This window comes from Jaculus jaculus, chromosome 5, assembly GCF_020740685.1.
Source record: "Jaculus jaculus isolate mJacJac1 chromosome 5, mJacJac1.mat.Y.cur, whole genome shotgun sequence".
Taxonomy (NCBI): domain Eukaryota; kingdom Metazoa; phylum Chordata; class Mammalia; order Rodentia; family Dipodidae; genus Jaculus; species Jaculus jaculus.
In genome coordinates this window covers 69,764,730-69,779,292 of record NC_059106.1, presented here as the reverse complement: position 1 = coordinate 69,779,292, position 14,563 = coordinate 69,764,730, and the positions used below count along the sequence as shown (strand labels likewise).

The window sequence follows — 14,563 nt, the reverse complement described above, 5'->3', positions numbered from 1 at the left end:
TTTTTTTTTTGAGGTAGGGCCTCACTTTAGCTCAGACTGATCTGGAATTCACTATGTAGTGTCAGGGTGGCCTAGAACTCATGGCCATCCTCCTACCTCTGCCTCTCAAGTGCTGGGATTAAAGGCATGCACCACCACGACTGGCCAAATAAGTATTTTAAAAGCTTAAAATAACTTAAAAAAAAAAAACACCACCTGGAAACCCTAAGCTCTTTACTCCAAAGAAATCATGTGTTTATTCAATTTTCTTATTTTGTTCAGCTCCAAGCATTTTTCTTTACATAATTTGAACATATTTTAAATAATTTGCACTGATTTCAGAAGTGAAAAAATTATGTTATTTACCTGATAGAACAGTACTGTAAATCTGGTCAGGCACTCCTCACAGCAGAACACTTCCAGCTTGCCCTCCAACCGATTTTCTACCACATTTGCAGATGTCTGTGAACAGTAACTGCACATCTTACAGTAGTAGTTTCCCCATCTTTCTCCAAAGTCTCGAGCAAAGAGGAATTTGCAAACTAACCATGAAAAGGGATGAATGGAAGAAACAAAATTTACTTTAACTTCAAGGAGTTAAAGGGAGCTTATATGGTGTTAAACCAAAGTTTAAGCTGATTTCTAGCTGGGGTGGTGGCATGTGCCTATAATCCCAGTACTTGAGAAATAGAGGTAAAGGGATCAGTAGCTCAAGACTCATACAGCCTACATGAGACTCTGCCTCAAAATTTAAAAAATCATAAATTTTTAAATATGCTCTACTTATTAGACCATTTATAATAGTCTAAATATTAGACTATTTATAGTCAAGAATATCAGAGATATAAAAGAAGCCACAGAGCTGGACATGGTGATGCACGCCTCTTATCCCAGCACTTGGGAGGCAGAGGTAGGACTGCTGTGAGTTTGAGGCCACCTTGAGACTAATTCTAGATTAGCCTGGGCTACAGTGAGATCCTATCGCAAAAAAAAAAAAATAAAAAAACAGCAAAAAGCAGCAGCAGCAACTGCTTTAGTTTCCTCTTTTACAAATGGAATAACTATCTAAACTTGTCAGATTTTTCTATATTAATACCACTGATTTAATTGTATTTAATAGTTTTTCTTTGCTGAGATTACTGCAATATTTAAAAAGATAAACCATACCAAAAAAAATAAATAACTAATATAAAGACAGACATTAAGGTGAACTAAGTATAAATTCAACTTTTTTTTTTGTTTGTTTGTTTGTTTTGAGATAGGGTCTCACTCTGGTCCAGGCTGATCTGGAATTAACTATGTAGTCTCAGGGCGACCTCAAACTCACAATGATCCTCCTACCTCTGCCTCCCGAGTGCTGGGATAAAAGTCATGCGCCACCATGGCCAGCTAAATTCAACTTTTACAAACATGCTCATGGAGGCTGGAGAGACAGTTTGGTGGTTAGGGCACTTGCCTGTGAAGCCTAAGGACCCACATTCTACTCTCCAGATCCCATGTTAGCCAGACACATAAAGGTAAAGCAAGTGCAAGGTCTCACATGCCTACTAGGTGATGCAAATCTGGAGTTCAATTGCAGTGGATGAGGCCCCTGACATGCCAATTCTCTCTCTCACTCTCTTTAAAAATAAAATTAAAGCTGAGCGTGGTGGCGCATGCCTTTAATCCCAGCACTCGGGAGGCAGAGGTAGGAGGATTGCCGTGAGTTTGAGGCCACCCTGAGACTCCATAGTGAATTCCAGGTCACCCTGGGCTAGAGTGAAACCCTACCTAGAAAAACCAAAAAATAAAATAAAATAAAATTAAGAGGGCTGAAGGGATGACTTAGTGGTTAAGGCATTTGCCTGCAAAGCCAAAGGACCCAGGTCGATTCCCCATGACCCACGTTAGCCATATGCACGAGGGGACCCATGCATCTGGAGTTCATTTGCAGTGGCTGAAGGCCCTGGTATACCCATCTCTCTCTCTCTAATAAATAAATATAAAATATTAAAATAAATTAATTAAATAACATTAAATTAAGAGATGGGCATGGTGGCACACATCTTTAATACCAGCACAAAGGAGGCAGAGATAGGAGGATCACCATGAGTTTGAGGCCACCCTAAGAATATATAGTGAATTCCAGGTCAGCCTGAGCTCGAGTTTTGAAACCCTACCTTAGAAAACAAATAAATAAATTTTTTAAAGTAAGATAAAATTAAGGGCTGGAGGGATGGTTTAGCAGCTAAGGCGCATGCCTGTAAAGCTTAAGAACCCCAGTTCAATTCTCCAGGTCCCACATAAGCCAGATGCACATGGTGCCGCATGCATTTGGAGTTTGCTTGCAGTGGCTAGAGACCCTGGCATGCCCATTCTCTCTCTCTCTCTCTAATAAATAAATAAAAATAAAATCTTTTAAAAATTAAATTAAAAAAAAAGCTGGGTGTGGTGGCGCATGCCTTTAATCCCAGCACTCAGGAGGCAGAGGTAAGAGGACTGCTGTGAGTTGGGGCCACCCTGAGACTACATAGTGAATTCCAGGTCAGCCTGGGCTAGAGAGACACCCTACCTTGAAAAACCAAAACAAGAAAAAAAAAAAAGGAAAATAGAAATGCTCAAGGGCTAGGGACATAGTTTAGCACTTAAGGCACTTGTCTATAAAGCCAAAGGACCCAGGTTCAATTCCCCAGGACCAACAAAAGCCAGAAGCACAAGGTGGTGCATGCATCTGGAGTTTGTAGTGACTAAAGGCTCTCAAATAAAATAATTTTTTTTTAAAATTTTAATAAAAATGCTCAAATTACGGGCTGGAGAGATGGTTTAGCAGTTAAGGCACTTGCCAGCAAAGCCAAAGGACCCAGGTTCGATTCCCCAGTACCCATGTAAATTCAGATGCACAAGGTGGCGCATGCGTCTGGAGTTCTGTTTGCAGTGGCTGGAGGCCCTGGTGTGCCCATTCTCTGTATATATCTGCCTTCCCCCTCTCTCAAATAATCAAATAAAAATAAAAACTATTAAAAAGACCTGTATTTTATTTATTTATTTATTTATTTATACATATATAATTTTAATGCTTAAATTATGCTTAATAAGAGAAAAATTTACTTGAAAATTAATTATGATTTAACTGCTCAACTGGTCATGATATATCTCATAACAACCATGAACTACTGGATATAAGGAAGCCTTTCTTTACCTTCACTACAAAATGGTTTATCAACCCCTGAGAATCGCACAGTCTCCTTTATGATTTTCGGTAGTTTGCAATAGTCACACAATGCCATAACTTTATTTTCTCTTTTGTATTCATCAGAACAAGTCTTGCCACAAAATAGAAGCATTCTTCCCTGCAAAAAAAACAACAGTCAAGCTCTAACTAAACAGCTACTTTCTCTTCAAGAAATTTTTTTCTTTCTCATCTCAAAGCAAACTGAGTCAAAGATGTAAAAAGAGAAGTGCTCTTACTGGATGGGTTTACATCAGTCCCTCTGATGATCGCTCTTTACCTTGTAGAAAAGCAGCTCTGGTTTTGCGGCAAAAAGATGGTTACACTGCTGACACTTGAGTTTAATCAGTGTATGAGCTAAGGTCATCTGCTGGGATTGTTCAGTGAGGGTGTGGAGAGCAACTGCAGCAGGGTCAGTGACAGGGGTGCTGAAGGAACAGGGGGCGTTGTCACAGGCCTTGTCACCTTTGCCTGCTAACACTGCAGACCCCAAGGGTGAACTTGCAACCACTTGGCCATGAGATGGGAATGCTGAAGAGTTTGTTTCCTTTGGCTTGTTAAATATATTCTGAAATAAACACAAAGCAAAGATTTTGGGTTTTGGTTTTTTTGTTTTGTTTTGTTGTTTTTTGAGGTAGGGTTTCACTCTTCTAGTCCAGGCTGACCTGGGATTTACTAGGAAGCCTCAGGGTAGCCTCGAACTCAGGAAATCCTCCGACCTCTGCCTCTCAAGTGCTGGGATTAAAGGCATGTGCCACCACAGCTGGCACAAAGATTTTATCAGCTGAGAAATAATGTATCATAATCATTTTAATTTCCTCATTTTTAAAAATTAATTCTATAATGAGCATTTTTCTTCCTTATTTGACAGAGAAAAAGAGGGGGAAGGAGAGAGAGAGAGAATGGGTGCACCAGGGCCTCCAGCCACTGCAAACGAACTACAGATGCATGCGCCACCTTGTGTATCTGGGCAATAGAACCAGGTCCTTTGGCTTTACAGGCAGACACCTTAACCACGAAACCCTCCAGCCCATGAGTAATTTTTTAATATTCCAACAGAATGAATTTCCATGGCATACTTCTAGAAGCACTAAGAAATGAAACATTCAAAGATCAAGGACTAGAACAAAAGACTCCTGCATATGCCTCTGATAAATGTAAGAGCAGGCCTCTCTTTTTCCCAGAAGCTCTCTCCTCCTACCCTGACCATCATCAACCCACTCCTGATGGCTGGTAAGTAGCCATAAACAGTCTCTTTCACTCTGGGCCAGGGATAATACATCAAGCATCCTCCCACCAAGAAAAATTGAGAAACTCTGTATATTGCAGAAAGGGAGGAGAAATGAGATAGCTATAGTTCCATCCCAGGCCCAACGTAAGAGGAAGGGGCACATGGCCCTAAACGATCCTCAAATAATATCCTAGTTTCTACTCCTTTGAAAGAAGAGATCAAAGACTGGTATGGTGGCCCATGCCTATAATCCCAACATATGAGAGGTGGAGGCAAGAGGATCAGGGTTTCAAAGCCAGCCTCAGCTACATACTGAGTTCCAAGGCCAGCCTAGGATCCATGTATCAAAAAAAAAAAAAAAACAACTAGGTATGGTGATGCACACCTTTAATTCCAACACACAGGAGGCAGAGGTAAGAGAACTGCACTGAGTTTGAGGCCAGCCTGAAACTACATAATGAATTCCAGGTCAGCCTAGAGCAAGAGCCCCCTACCTTGAAAAACTTAAAAAAAAAAATTAAAAAAAAAGGTTGGGGAGATGGTTCTGTGGATAAAGCCCTTGCCAAGCAAATTTGAGTACCTAATCTCAGATCTCCAGAGTGCCTCCAGCAAGATGTAAGGTGGGCAGGAGAATACTCCAGAAGATCACAGGCTATGTAGCCTGTGGAACGTAGCAGTGAACAAGAAACCCTGCATGGAACAAAGCAGAAGGCAATAACCACCATCTGAGGTTGTCCTCTAACCTCCAAACATGTGCTATGGCACATGCATGAACACACACAGAGGAGGAGGAGATAGAACCAAGGGAATAAGCCAGAAGGAAGGATAGTTTGGGCAAGGATTCTGAATAAGGAAGCCCAACATATTTTGTAGAAATGACCTCTAAAACCCTGGTTGAATACTTTATTTACCTTAAATTCAAGCTTTTAAAAAATTTATTTAGTTGAAAGTAGAGAGAGATAGGGAGAAGAGAGGTAGAGAGGATGGGCACACGAGGGCATCCAACCACTGCAAACAAAATCCAGGTGCATGTGCCACCTTGTGCATCTGGCTTTACGTGGGCACTGGGGAATCAAAACTGAGTTGTTAGGCTTAGCAGGCAAGTACCTTAATCACTCAGCCACCTCTCCAGCCTATTTGAGGGCTAGGGAGATTTCTAAGTGGTTACAGGCACGTTCATACAAAGCCTAAAAGGCCCAGGTTCAATTTCCCAATACTCATATAAAGCCAGATACACAAAACAGTATATGCACCTGGAGTTCATATGCAGTGATAAGAGGTCCTGGTCGGACCATTCTTTCTCTCTCAAATATTTTTAAAAACTCAGCAGTTAAAGGTGCTCACATGCAAAGCCTGACAGCTTGAAATCAATCCCCTAATAACTACATAAAGTCAAATGCACAAACTGGTACATGCACCTGCAGTTTGTTTGCTGCAGCAGCAGGAGGCCTGACATGCCCATCCACCCCCACCCCTCAAATAAATTTAAAAAAATTAAACATTGTGTGTGTGTGTGTGTGTGTGTGTGTACATGCCACAACACATATGGAGGTCAGAGGAAAACCTCAAGGCCAGTCCTTAGCTTTTATTTTGATATAGAGTCTTTCTTCCCCTGGCCCCTCCCCAAGGTAGGGTTTCATTCTAGCAAGGGCTGACTTGGAACACACTCTGTAGTCTGAGGTGGGCCTCAAACGCACCTCCTACCTCGGTCTGCTAAACGCTGGGATTAAAGGCATGCACCACCATGCCTAGTTGAGATAAGGACTTTCATTGTTCACCACTGCATTTGTCATGGTAGCTGGACTGTACGGTTCTAGGGGATTATCCTATTTCTGCCTTCCATCTCACTCACTATAGGCATGCTGGGATTACAGATGCCCACCACTGTATTCAGCTTGATGTGGGTTCTGAGGATCTGAACTCAGATCCTCACACTTGTGCAACCCCAGACTTAAACTCAAGTTCTTAAAACTGGGTAGAATGGTGCATGCCTGCAATCCCAGCACTCAGGAGGCAGAGTTAAAATGATTGCCTCGAGTATGAGGCTACCTTGGTCTACACAGTGAATTCTAGGCATGCCTAGGCAAAGTAGCAATAACATCTCAAAACACCAATAACAACAACAATAATAATAGTAATAACCTTTTGTGAGTATAGACCTTAGGGAGTGAACATTTTGCCACAGATCAATGGCTAAGAGAACTAGAAGGATTAAAATACTATCTTAGATCATACATACCTGGAAAGACACAACACAGCTGGAGCTGCAGAAGCTGTAAATAGTTCCATTTGACATGGCTACGTGATACTGAGGGATTGCTGACGTTTTACAACTATGACACAAAACCTGGAGACCTTAATCACACAAAAAAAAGTTGAATATGTTACCCAAATGAACTAATGATCCAACATTCTAGTAGCAGAAATAAAGGAAAAGTAAAATACTCAGCACAACCTCCCCTTCAGGAGATTGGCTCCAGGACTCACCAAAGATACTAAAATCCACTGATGCTCAAGTCCCTACTATAAAATAGCACATATAATTTACATATGCATTGTACACATCCTCCCAAATTATAGATTTCTAGATTACTTACAAAACCTAATAAAATGCAAATGTTACATACACAGAAGCTGCCCTGTATTGCTTTAGAATAATAACAAGAGTAAAGCTTAACGACTGGTTGAATTCCCCAGTACCCACATACAGCCAGATGCACAAAGTGGTACATGCATCTGAAGTTTGTTTGTAGCAGCATTCTCTAAATAAATAAATAAAAATATTTTAGGGCTGGAGAGGTGGCTCAGCAGTTAAGACACTTGCCTGCTAACAACATAAAGCCAGACACACAAAGTGGCTCATGCATCTGGAGTGCATTTGCAGTGGCTGGAGGCTCTGGTGTGCCCATTCTCTTTTTACAGGGCTTGGTGGTCCATGCCTTTAATCCCAGCACTCAAGAGGTTGATGTAAGAGGACTGCTATGAGTTTGAGGCCAGTCTGAGACTACAAAGTGAATTCCAGGTTAGCCTGGGCTAGAACAAGACCCTACTTCAAAAAATATATATTTTAAAAAAGAAAAAAGTCTGTATATCACAACAGGGTATGTTGGTTCATGCCTATAAAACCAGCACTTGAAAGACTGAAGTAGAAGGATCACCATGAGTTCAAGGCTAGTGTGAGACCCTGTCCAAGAAACAAAAAAAAAAAAAAAAAAAAAAAAGCTGTACATGTTTATTTTTTTATTTGTTTTTTTTCAAGGTAGAATCTCACTTCCAGCCCAAGCTGACCTGGAATTCACTATGTATTCTCAGGCTGGCCTTGAACGCACATCAATACTCCTAACTCTGCCTCCCAAGTGCTAGGATCCAAGGCATGTGCCACCACACCCAAAAGAGAAAGAGAATGGGCACACCAGGGTCTCCAGCCATGGCAAATGAACTCCAGATGTATGATAAGCCATTTTGTGCATCTGACTTTGATGAGTATTAGGGAATCAAATATGGGCAAGTGCCTTAACCATCAGGCCATCTTTCTAGCCCCCCATACGTGTTTAATTATATGTATCTTTCCTGAATTTTTTTATTTAAATTATTTATTTCTTTTTTTATTTTTGACATTTTGTTATATATACATATAAGCAATCTTTATCTTTACTTCAGTGAAGTTCCAATGAAACAGAAACTCATGCTATAGAAGTGATCTGTCCCTGTCCTTTTAAGGGCTACATTTAGACTCAGTATTTCTGTTTTGTTTTTTTTTCAGGAGTTTCTGAAATGTTTTTTTCTTTTCTCAATTCTTATTAACATTTTCCATAATTATAAAAAGTATCCCTTAGTAAAACCCTCCCTTCCCCCCCCCTTCCTGAATATTTTTGAGCCACAGTTGGTTGAATCCATCAATGTGGAAGGTCACTATAACATATAAAAAGTATCAATAAACTTTATAAAAATCTGTAAACATAACAACTAATCCCAATTAACTCCCACTTACCAAAATCTGGCAGTAATTAGTTTTTCTTTCTTCTTGTGTATCAAACTACAAAACGTATTCTAGCAAGATATCAGTGAAAGGACTGAGGAGATATAGCTAAGCCAGTAAAGGGCTTGCCTTATAAGCATGAAGACCTAAATTTGATACCTAGAATACATACAAAAATGCCAAATATGGTAGCATGTGCACATAATCCCAGTACTCGACAAGCAGAGACAGAAAGATCTCTGGGGCTCACTGGCCAGCCAGTTAGTCCAAATTGATGTGTTCTGGGCCAATGGGACCCTGTCTCAAAAAATGTGGATGGCATTCCTAAGGATGACATCAAACGTTTTCCTCCATCCTCCACACACATGCACTTGCACAAAGAAACATACACATACATACAATTGAAGGCTGGGGAAATGGATCAGTGGAAAAACTAGTTGCTGTGTAAGCACAAGAACCTGAGTTCAGATCCCCAGTACCCAGCAGCACAGGCATCTGTAATCTCAGCACTTCTACAGCAAGACAGCAAGCAAAAACAGAAGGATCCCTTGGAAAGCATCAGTGAACAATGAAAGGCCCTGCTTCACACAGGGTAAAAGGTAAAAACATACATCCTGGGTTGTCCTCTGACCTACGCACAAGCACGCATGCCATGGGATGTGTGCACACCACACACACACACACACACACACACACACACACACACACACACAAGATCTTGTAAAAAAGAATATCACTCAAGGAAAACCTATTTTCAATTATTAGTTCTTTAAAAGCAAATCAATCTTGGGTCTTTAGCCACATAAATTTCATTTATAAAAAAAGTGAAAGAACAGCAGTTATTAAATGTATAAAATTTAAACATTACCTGAGGAAGTAACATTCTTAACTCTGTAAGCAGATAAACAATTAACAGAACAGAAAAGCTCTGTTTTTCCTGAGTAATTTGTAGTCTCTATCACTTCAGTTGAGGGTCTCAATGATTTCCCCATGGCATATGGAGGCTTGTGAGCTGAATTCTATTAAGATAATAAAAGAACATATACTTATGTACATAATTATTATTTTTTTTAAAAGAGCCAGGTGTAGTGGCACACACCTTTAATCCCAGCACTTGGGAGGCAGAAGTAGGAGGATTGCTGTGAGTTCAAGACCACCTGAGATTACATAGTAAATTCCAGATCAACCTGAGCTGGAGTGAACCACTACCCTGGAAAACCAAAAAAAAAAAAAAAAAAGAAAAAAAGAAAAACTGTAACTACCATCTTCAATTGAAATACTTGAACATGACAATGAGGCCACACTAAATATTAGACTTTTCTATCCAGGTGTAGTGGTGCACACCTTTAATCCCAACATTTAGGAGGCAGAGATAGGAGGATTGCAGTGAGTTTGAGGCCACCCTGGAACAACATAGTGAATTCCAGGTCAGCCTGGGCTACAGTGAGACCCTACCTCAAAAAAAAAAAAAAAAATTAGAGGGCTGGAGAGATGGCTTAGCAGTTAAGCACTTGCCTGTGAAGCCTAAGGACCCTGGTTTGAGGCTCAATTTCCCAGGACCCATGTTAGCCAAATGCACAAGGGGGTGCACGTGTCTGGAGTTTGTTTGCAGTGGCTGGAGGCCCTGGGGCGCCCATTCCTCTCTAGTCTGCCTCTTTCTTTCTCTGTCTGTTGCTCTCAAGTAAATAAATTAAAAAATAAAAAATAAAGAAAATTAGAGCCAGGCGTGGTGGTGCATGCCTTTAATCCCAGCACTCAAGAGGCAGAGAGGCAAAGGTAGGAGGATCACTGTGAGTTCAAGGCCACCCTGAGATGACATAGTGAATTCCAGGTCAGCCTGGGCTAGAGTGAGACCCTACCTTGAAGAAAAAAAAAAATAGACTTTTCTAAAAGTTAAAATATGAGAACAGTGATCTATTTCAGACAATAATAAAATACAGGCTGGAATGATGGTTCAGTGGCTAATGGTGATTGTATGCAAAGCCTCACAGCCTGACTCTTGATTCCCCAATACCCACATAAAGCCAATGCACAAAGTGACACATGTCTGGAGTTTGTTTGAAGCAGCAAGAGGCTCTGGTGCACCAATAGATTCTGGGAGGAAGGAGAGGAAGGAAAGAGAATGAAAGGAAATAATATATGTGTGCCAAGTTTGGTGGTACAACCCTGTAATCTCAGTAGTCAGGAGGCAGAGGAAGAAGGATCAGGAGACAGAAGCCAGTCTAAGCTACAAAGTGAGTTTTAGGCTAGCCAAGACTGTGTTATGTAGCAAGACCTTATCTCAAAAATATATACTAATTTTTTTAATTATTTGTGTGAGAGCAACAGACAGAGAAAGAAAGAGGAAGAGAGGGAGAGAATGGGCATACGAGAGCCTCCAGGCACTGCAAATGAACTCCAGATGCATGTGCCACTTTGTGCATCTGGCTTATGTGGGTATTGGAGAATCAAGCCTCGAACTGTGGTCCTCAGGCTTCACAAGCAAGTGCTTAAAACCACTAAGCCATCTCTCCAGCCCCAAAACATATACTAATTATTTAAAAATTAATTTAAGTCAGGCGTAGTAGCTTACCTGGAAGGCAGAAGTAGAAGGATTGCTATGAGTTCAAGGCCACCCTGAGACTACAGAGTGAATTCCAGGTCAGCATGGGCTAGAGTGAGACCCTATCTTGAAAAACAAAAAACAAAATAATAATAATAATGAATTTAAAAACACAAACTGGGGGCTAGAGGAATGGCTTAGCAGTTAAGGCGCTTGCCAGCAAAAGCCAGATAACCCAGGTTCAATTCCCCAGGACCTACATAAGCCAGATACACAAGGTGGCACATGTGTCTGGAGATTGTTTACAGTGGTTGGAGGCCCTGTAGTGCCCATTCTCCCTTTCTCTTTCTGTCTCTCTCTCTCTCTCTCTTTCCCCTCTTTCTCTGTCAAATAAGTAAGATAAATAAAAATAAAATATTTAAAAATATGAACTGGGCTGAGAAGATGGCTCAGTGGTTAAAGGTACCTGCTTGCAAAATGCCTGCCAGCCTGGGTTCAATTTCACAGCATCCCACAAAAAGCCAGATAGTATTTGATTGCAGCAAGAGATCCTGACAAGCGTACTCCCCCCCAACACACCCACACAAAAGTGCAAATAAGTTAAAAAAATATGTATTTTTTTTTAGGGCTGGGAAAATGGCTTAGCAGTTAAGGCAGTCCCTGGTTTGATTCCCCAGGAGCCACGTAAGCCAAATGCACAAGGGGGCACATGCCTCTGGAGGTTTTTTGCAGTGGATAGAGGACCTGCCATGCCCATTCTCTCTTTCTCTTTACCTACCTCTTTCTCTCTCTCAAATAAATAAATAAATAAAATATTTTAAAAATATTTTTTAATGCAAATTATCTGAATGTGGGGCACATGCCTGTAATCCAAGCAATGAGGAAGTGCAGGCAGAAGGATCAGAAAATCAAGGACAGTGTCAACTTCAAAGAGGTTTCAAGGTCAGGCTGGGCCACATAAGACCCTGCCTTTAACCTTTAACATAGTTTTCTTTTGTTTATTTTATTATTTATTTATTTGAGAGAGAGAGAGAGAAAGGAGATAATGGGCACGCCAGACACATGTTCCCCTTATGCATCTGTCTTACATGGGTACTGGGGAATCAAACAGAGGTCCTTTGGCTTTGCAGGCAAGCACCGTAACCACTAAGCCATCTCTCTAGCCCCCCTTTTTTTGTTTTGGTTATTTGTTTGTTTTATTTTTTGAGGTAGAGTTTCACTCTAGTTCAAGGTGACCTGGAATTCACTATGTAGTCTCAGGATGAGACTCACGGCATTGAACTCACAGCAATCCTCCTACCTCTACCTCCTGAGTCCTAGGATTAAAGGCATGTGCCACCACACCCGAGTTTTACTTTAGTCCCCCATAAACTTAGGTGTTGTGAATGCTAGCTCCCCAGCTGCATATTTGGGAATTAAAGCCTCCTGGAGGGAGTGTATTGTTGGGGGCGGGCTTATGGGCTTTATAGCCAGTTTCCCCATTCGAATGCTTGGCACACCCTCCTGTTGCTGTGGTCTACCTTATATTGGCCAGGAGGTGATGTCCACCCTCTGCTCATGCCATCATTTTCCCATGCCATCGTGGAGCTTCCCCTTGAACCTGTAAGCCAAAATAAACCTCTTTTTCCCAGAAGCTGCTCTTGGTTGGGTGATTTCTACCAGCAATGAGAACCAGACTGCAACAGTAAAGTGGTACCAAGGAGTGGGATTGCTGCTAGACATCTGACTGTGTGGCTTTGGCCTTTTGGAGCTGATTTTCAAAAGGAATGTGGGAGGATTTGAAACCTTGGCCTAAGAGATGCCTTGCAGTGCTGTAAATACAGCTTGATGGACTATTCTGGTCTGAACTGCAAGACTTGAATGCAGTAAGAACTATGGACTGTGAGGTTTGGCTCATGAGGATGAGAAAGAGCTTTGCCTGGACTGGGCTAGCAGTTTGTATAAAAAGCTTGCTGTTATGCCTGTGTCCTGAGAAGTTGTGCAGGGTTGCTTTGCGTGAAAATGAACTGGTGTGAGCAAAGGGATATGGCACAGAAAGAAAAATCTTTGGGTGAACTCTTGCCTGTTCAGCTGCAACTGAGAGATTACAACCTGTGAGACTGGGCTAGCTGACCTGCACTGGGGCAACAAAAATGTAGACTCTTTTGAAGGGGCTTGAGTGCTCAAGGAGTTCTGTTCTTCAAAGTCTGCTTTATTCCCCTCTGGATTAACAAATTGGCACCCTACCTAGTATCATGGAGTATAAGAAATGCTGGAAAGAGGGTCATTGTGTTTGCAACACGGTCTTGTGTTTTGGAAATGGCCATGGGCAGTGTGAAGCAGGTTTGCTGGTTGCCTGCATAGAGACCCCATGGGGCCATGAGGATGAACTGTGGCTTGCAGTGGAGACCCAGTGGAGATGCCGGGACCATGAGATGGCTGCCAAAGAGCTGCCGGCCCCAATGAAGTTTTCCAGGACTGTGAGTAGCCTAGCTGGAGGGGCAGAATTGGAATGCCAGAGACTTGTTGCTGCTTAGAATTATCGGACTTGAAGATTTGTCACTGGCTAGAGTTGCTGGACTTGAAGCTACAGAGTTTGATGTTTGCCCTGGTTGTTTTAAATCTTGGATTGGTTGAATGTTTCTTTGCTATGCCCAATGCCATCTATTGGAGTGTGAATATTTATTCTGTGCCATTATGGGTTTTTTGAGGTCATTTTTTGGTATTATGGCTCAGTTAAAAGACCTTGGATTATGGGGATGTTTGAACATCATTGGGATTGATAAAAACTATGGGGACTTTTAAAATGAGATGAATGCATTACATTTTACATCATGTACGATTATCAGTTTATGGGGGTCAGGGGCAGAATGTGGTGGTTTGATTCAGGTGTCCCCCATAAACTTAGGTGTTGTGAATGCTAGCTCCCCAGCTGCATATTTGGGAATTAATGCCTCCTGGAAGGAGTGTATTGTTGGGGGCAGGCTTATGGGCTTTACAGCCCGTTTCCACATGCCAATGTTTGGCACACTCTCCTGTTGCTGTGGTCTACCTTATGTTGGCCAGGAGGTGATGTCCACCCTCTGCTCACACCATCATTTTCCCCTGCCATCTTGGAGCTTCCCCTCAAACCTGTAAGCCAAAATAAACCTCTTTTTCCCAGAAGCTGCTCTTGGTTGGGTGATTTCTACCAGCAATGACAACCGGACAGCAACACCCAGGTTGACCTGGAATTCACTACATAGTCTCAGGATGGCCTCAAACTCACAGCGATCCTCCTACCTCTGCCTCCCGAGTGCTGGGATTAGAAGCATGAACCACTACACTCAGCTAAATATTTTATTTTTGTTATGAGAGAGAATGGGCATGCCAAGGCCTCTAGCCACTGCAAATGAACTCCAGGCAAATGTACTATCATGTGCATTTGCTGATTTTTAAAAGATTTTTAAAATTTGGTAACTAGCCAGGCAAGGTGGTGCAAGCCTTTAATCCCAACACTCAGGAGGCAGAGGAAGGAGGACTGCCATGAATTCAAGGGGACCCTAAGACATAGTAAATTCCAGGTCAGCCTGGACTAGAGGGAGACCCTACCTGGAAAAACTAAAAAAAAAAAAAAGGTAACTTAAAAAAAAATGCTGGGCTAGG

General features: G+C 41.7%; 1 protein-coding gene across 8 annotated transcripts in view; it reads right to left on the bottom strand.

Moving 5' to 3' along the window:
* Zmym6 (zinc finger MYM-type containing 6) overlaps nucleotides 1-14,563 on the bottom strand; it is an 85,591-nt gene that overhangs the window by 33,576 nt on the left and 37,452 nt on the right. For all 8 annotated transcript variants that reach the window (XM_045150495.1, XM_045150496.1, XM_045150500.1 and 5 more), the window contains 5 exons: nucleotides 9,266-9,416; nucleotides 6,658-6,773; nucleotides 3,468-3,755; nucleotides 3,158-3,308; nucleotides 346-521 (listed from right to left, as the gene is read on the bottom strand). In XM_045150495.1, the coding sequence (XP_045006430.1) occupies nucleotides 346-521; nucleotides 3,158-3,308; nucleotides 3,468-3,755; nucleotides 6,658-6,773; nucleotides 9,266-9,416 (882 nt within the window). The remainder of the gene's footprint in view (nucleotides 1-345; nucleotides 522-3,157; nucleotides 3,309-3,467; nucleotides 3,756-6,657; nucleotides 6,774-9,265; nucleotides 9,417-14,563) is intronic.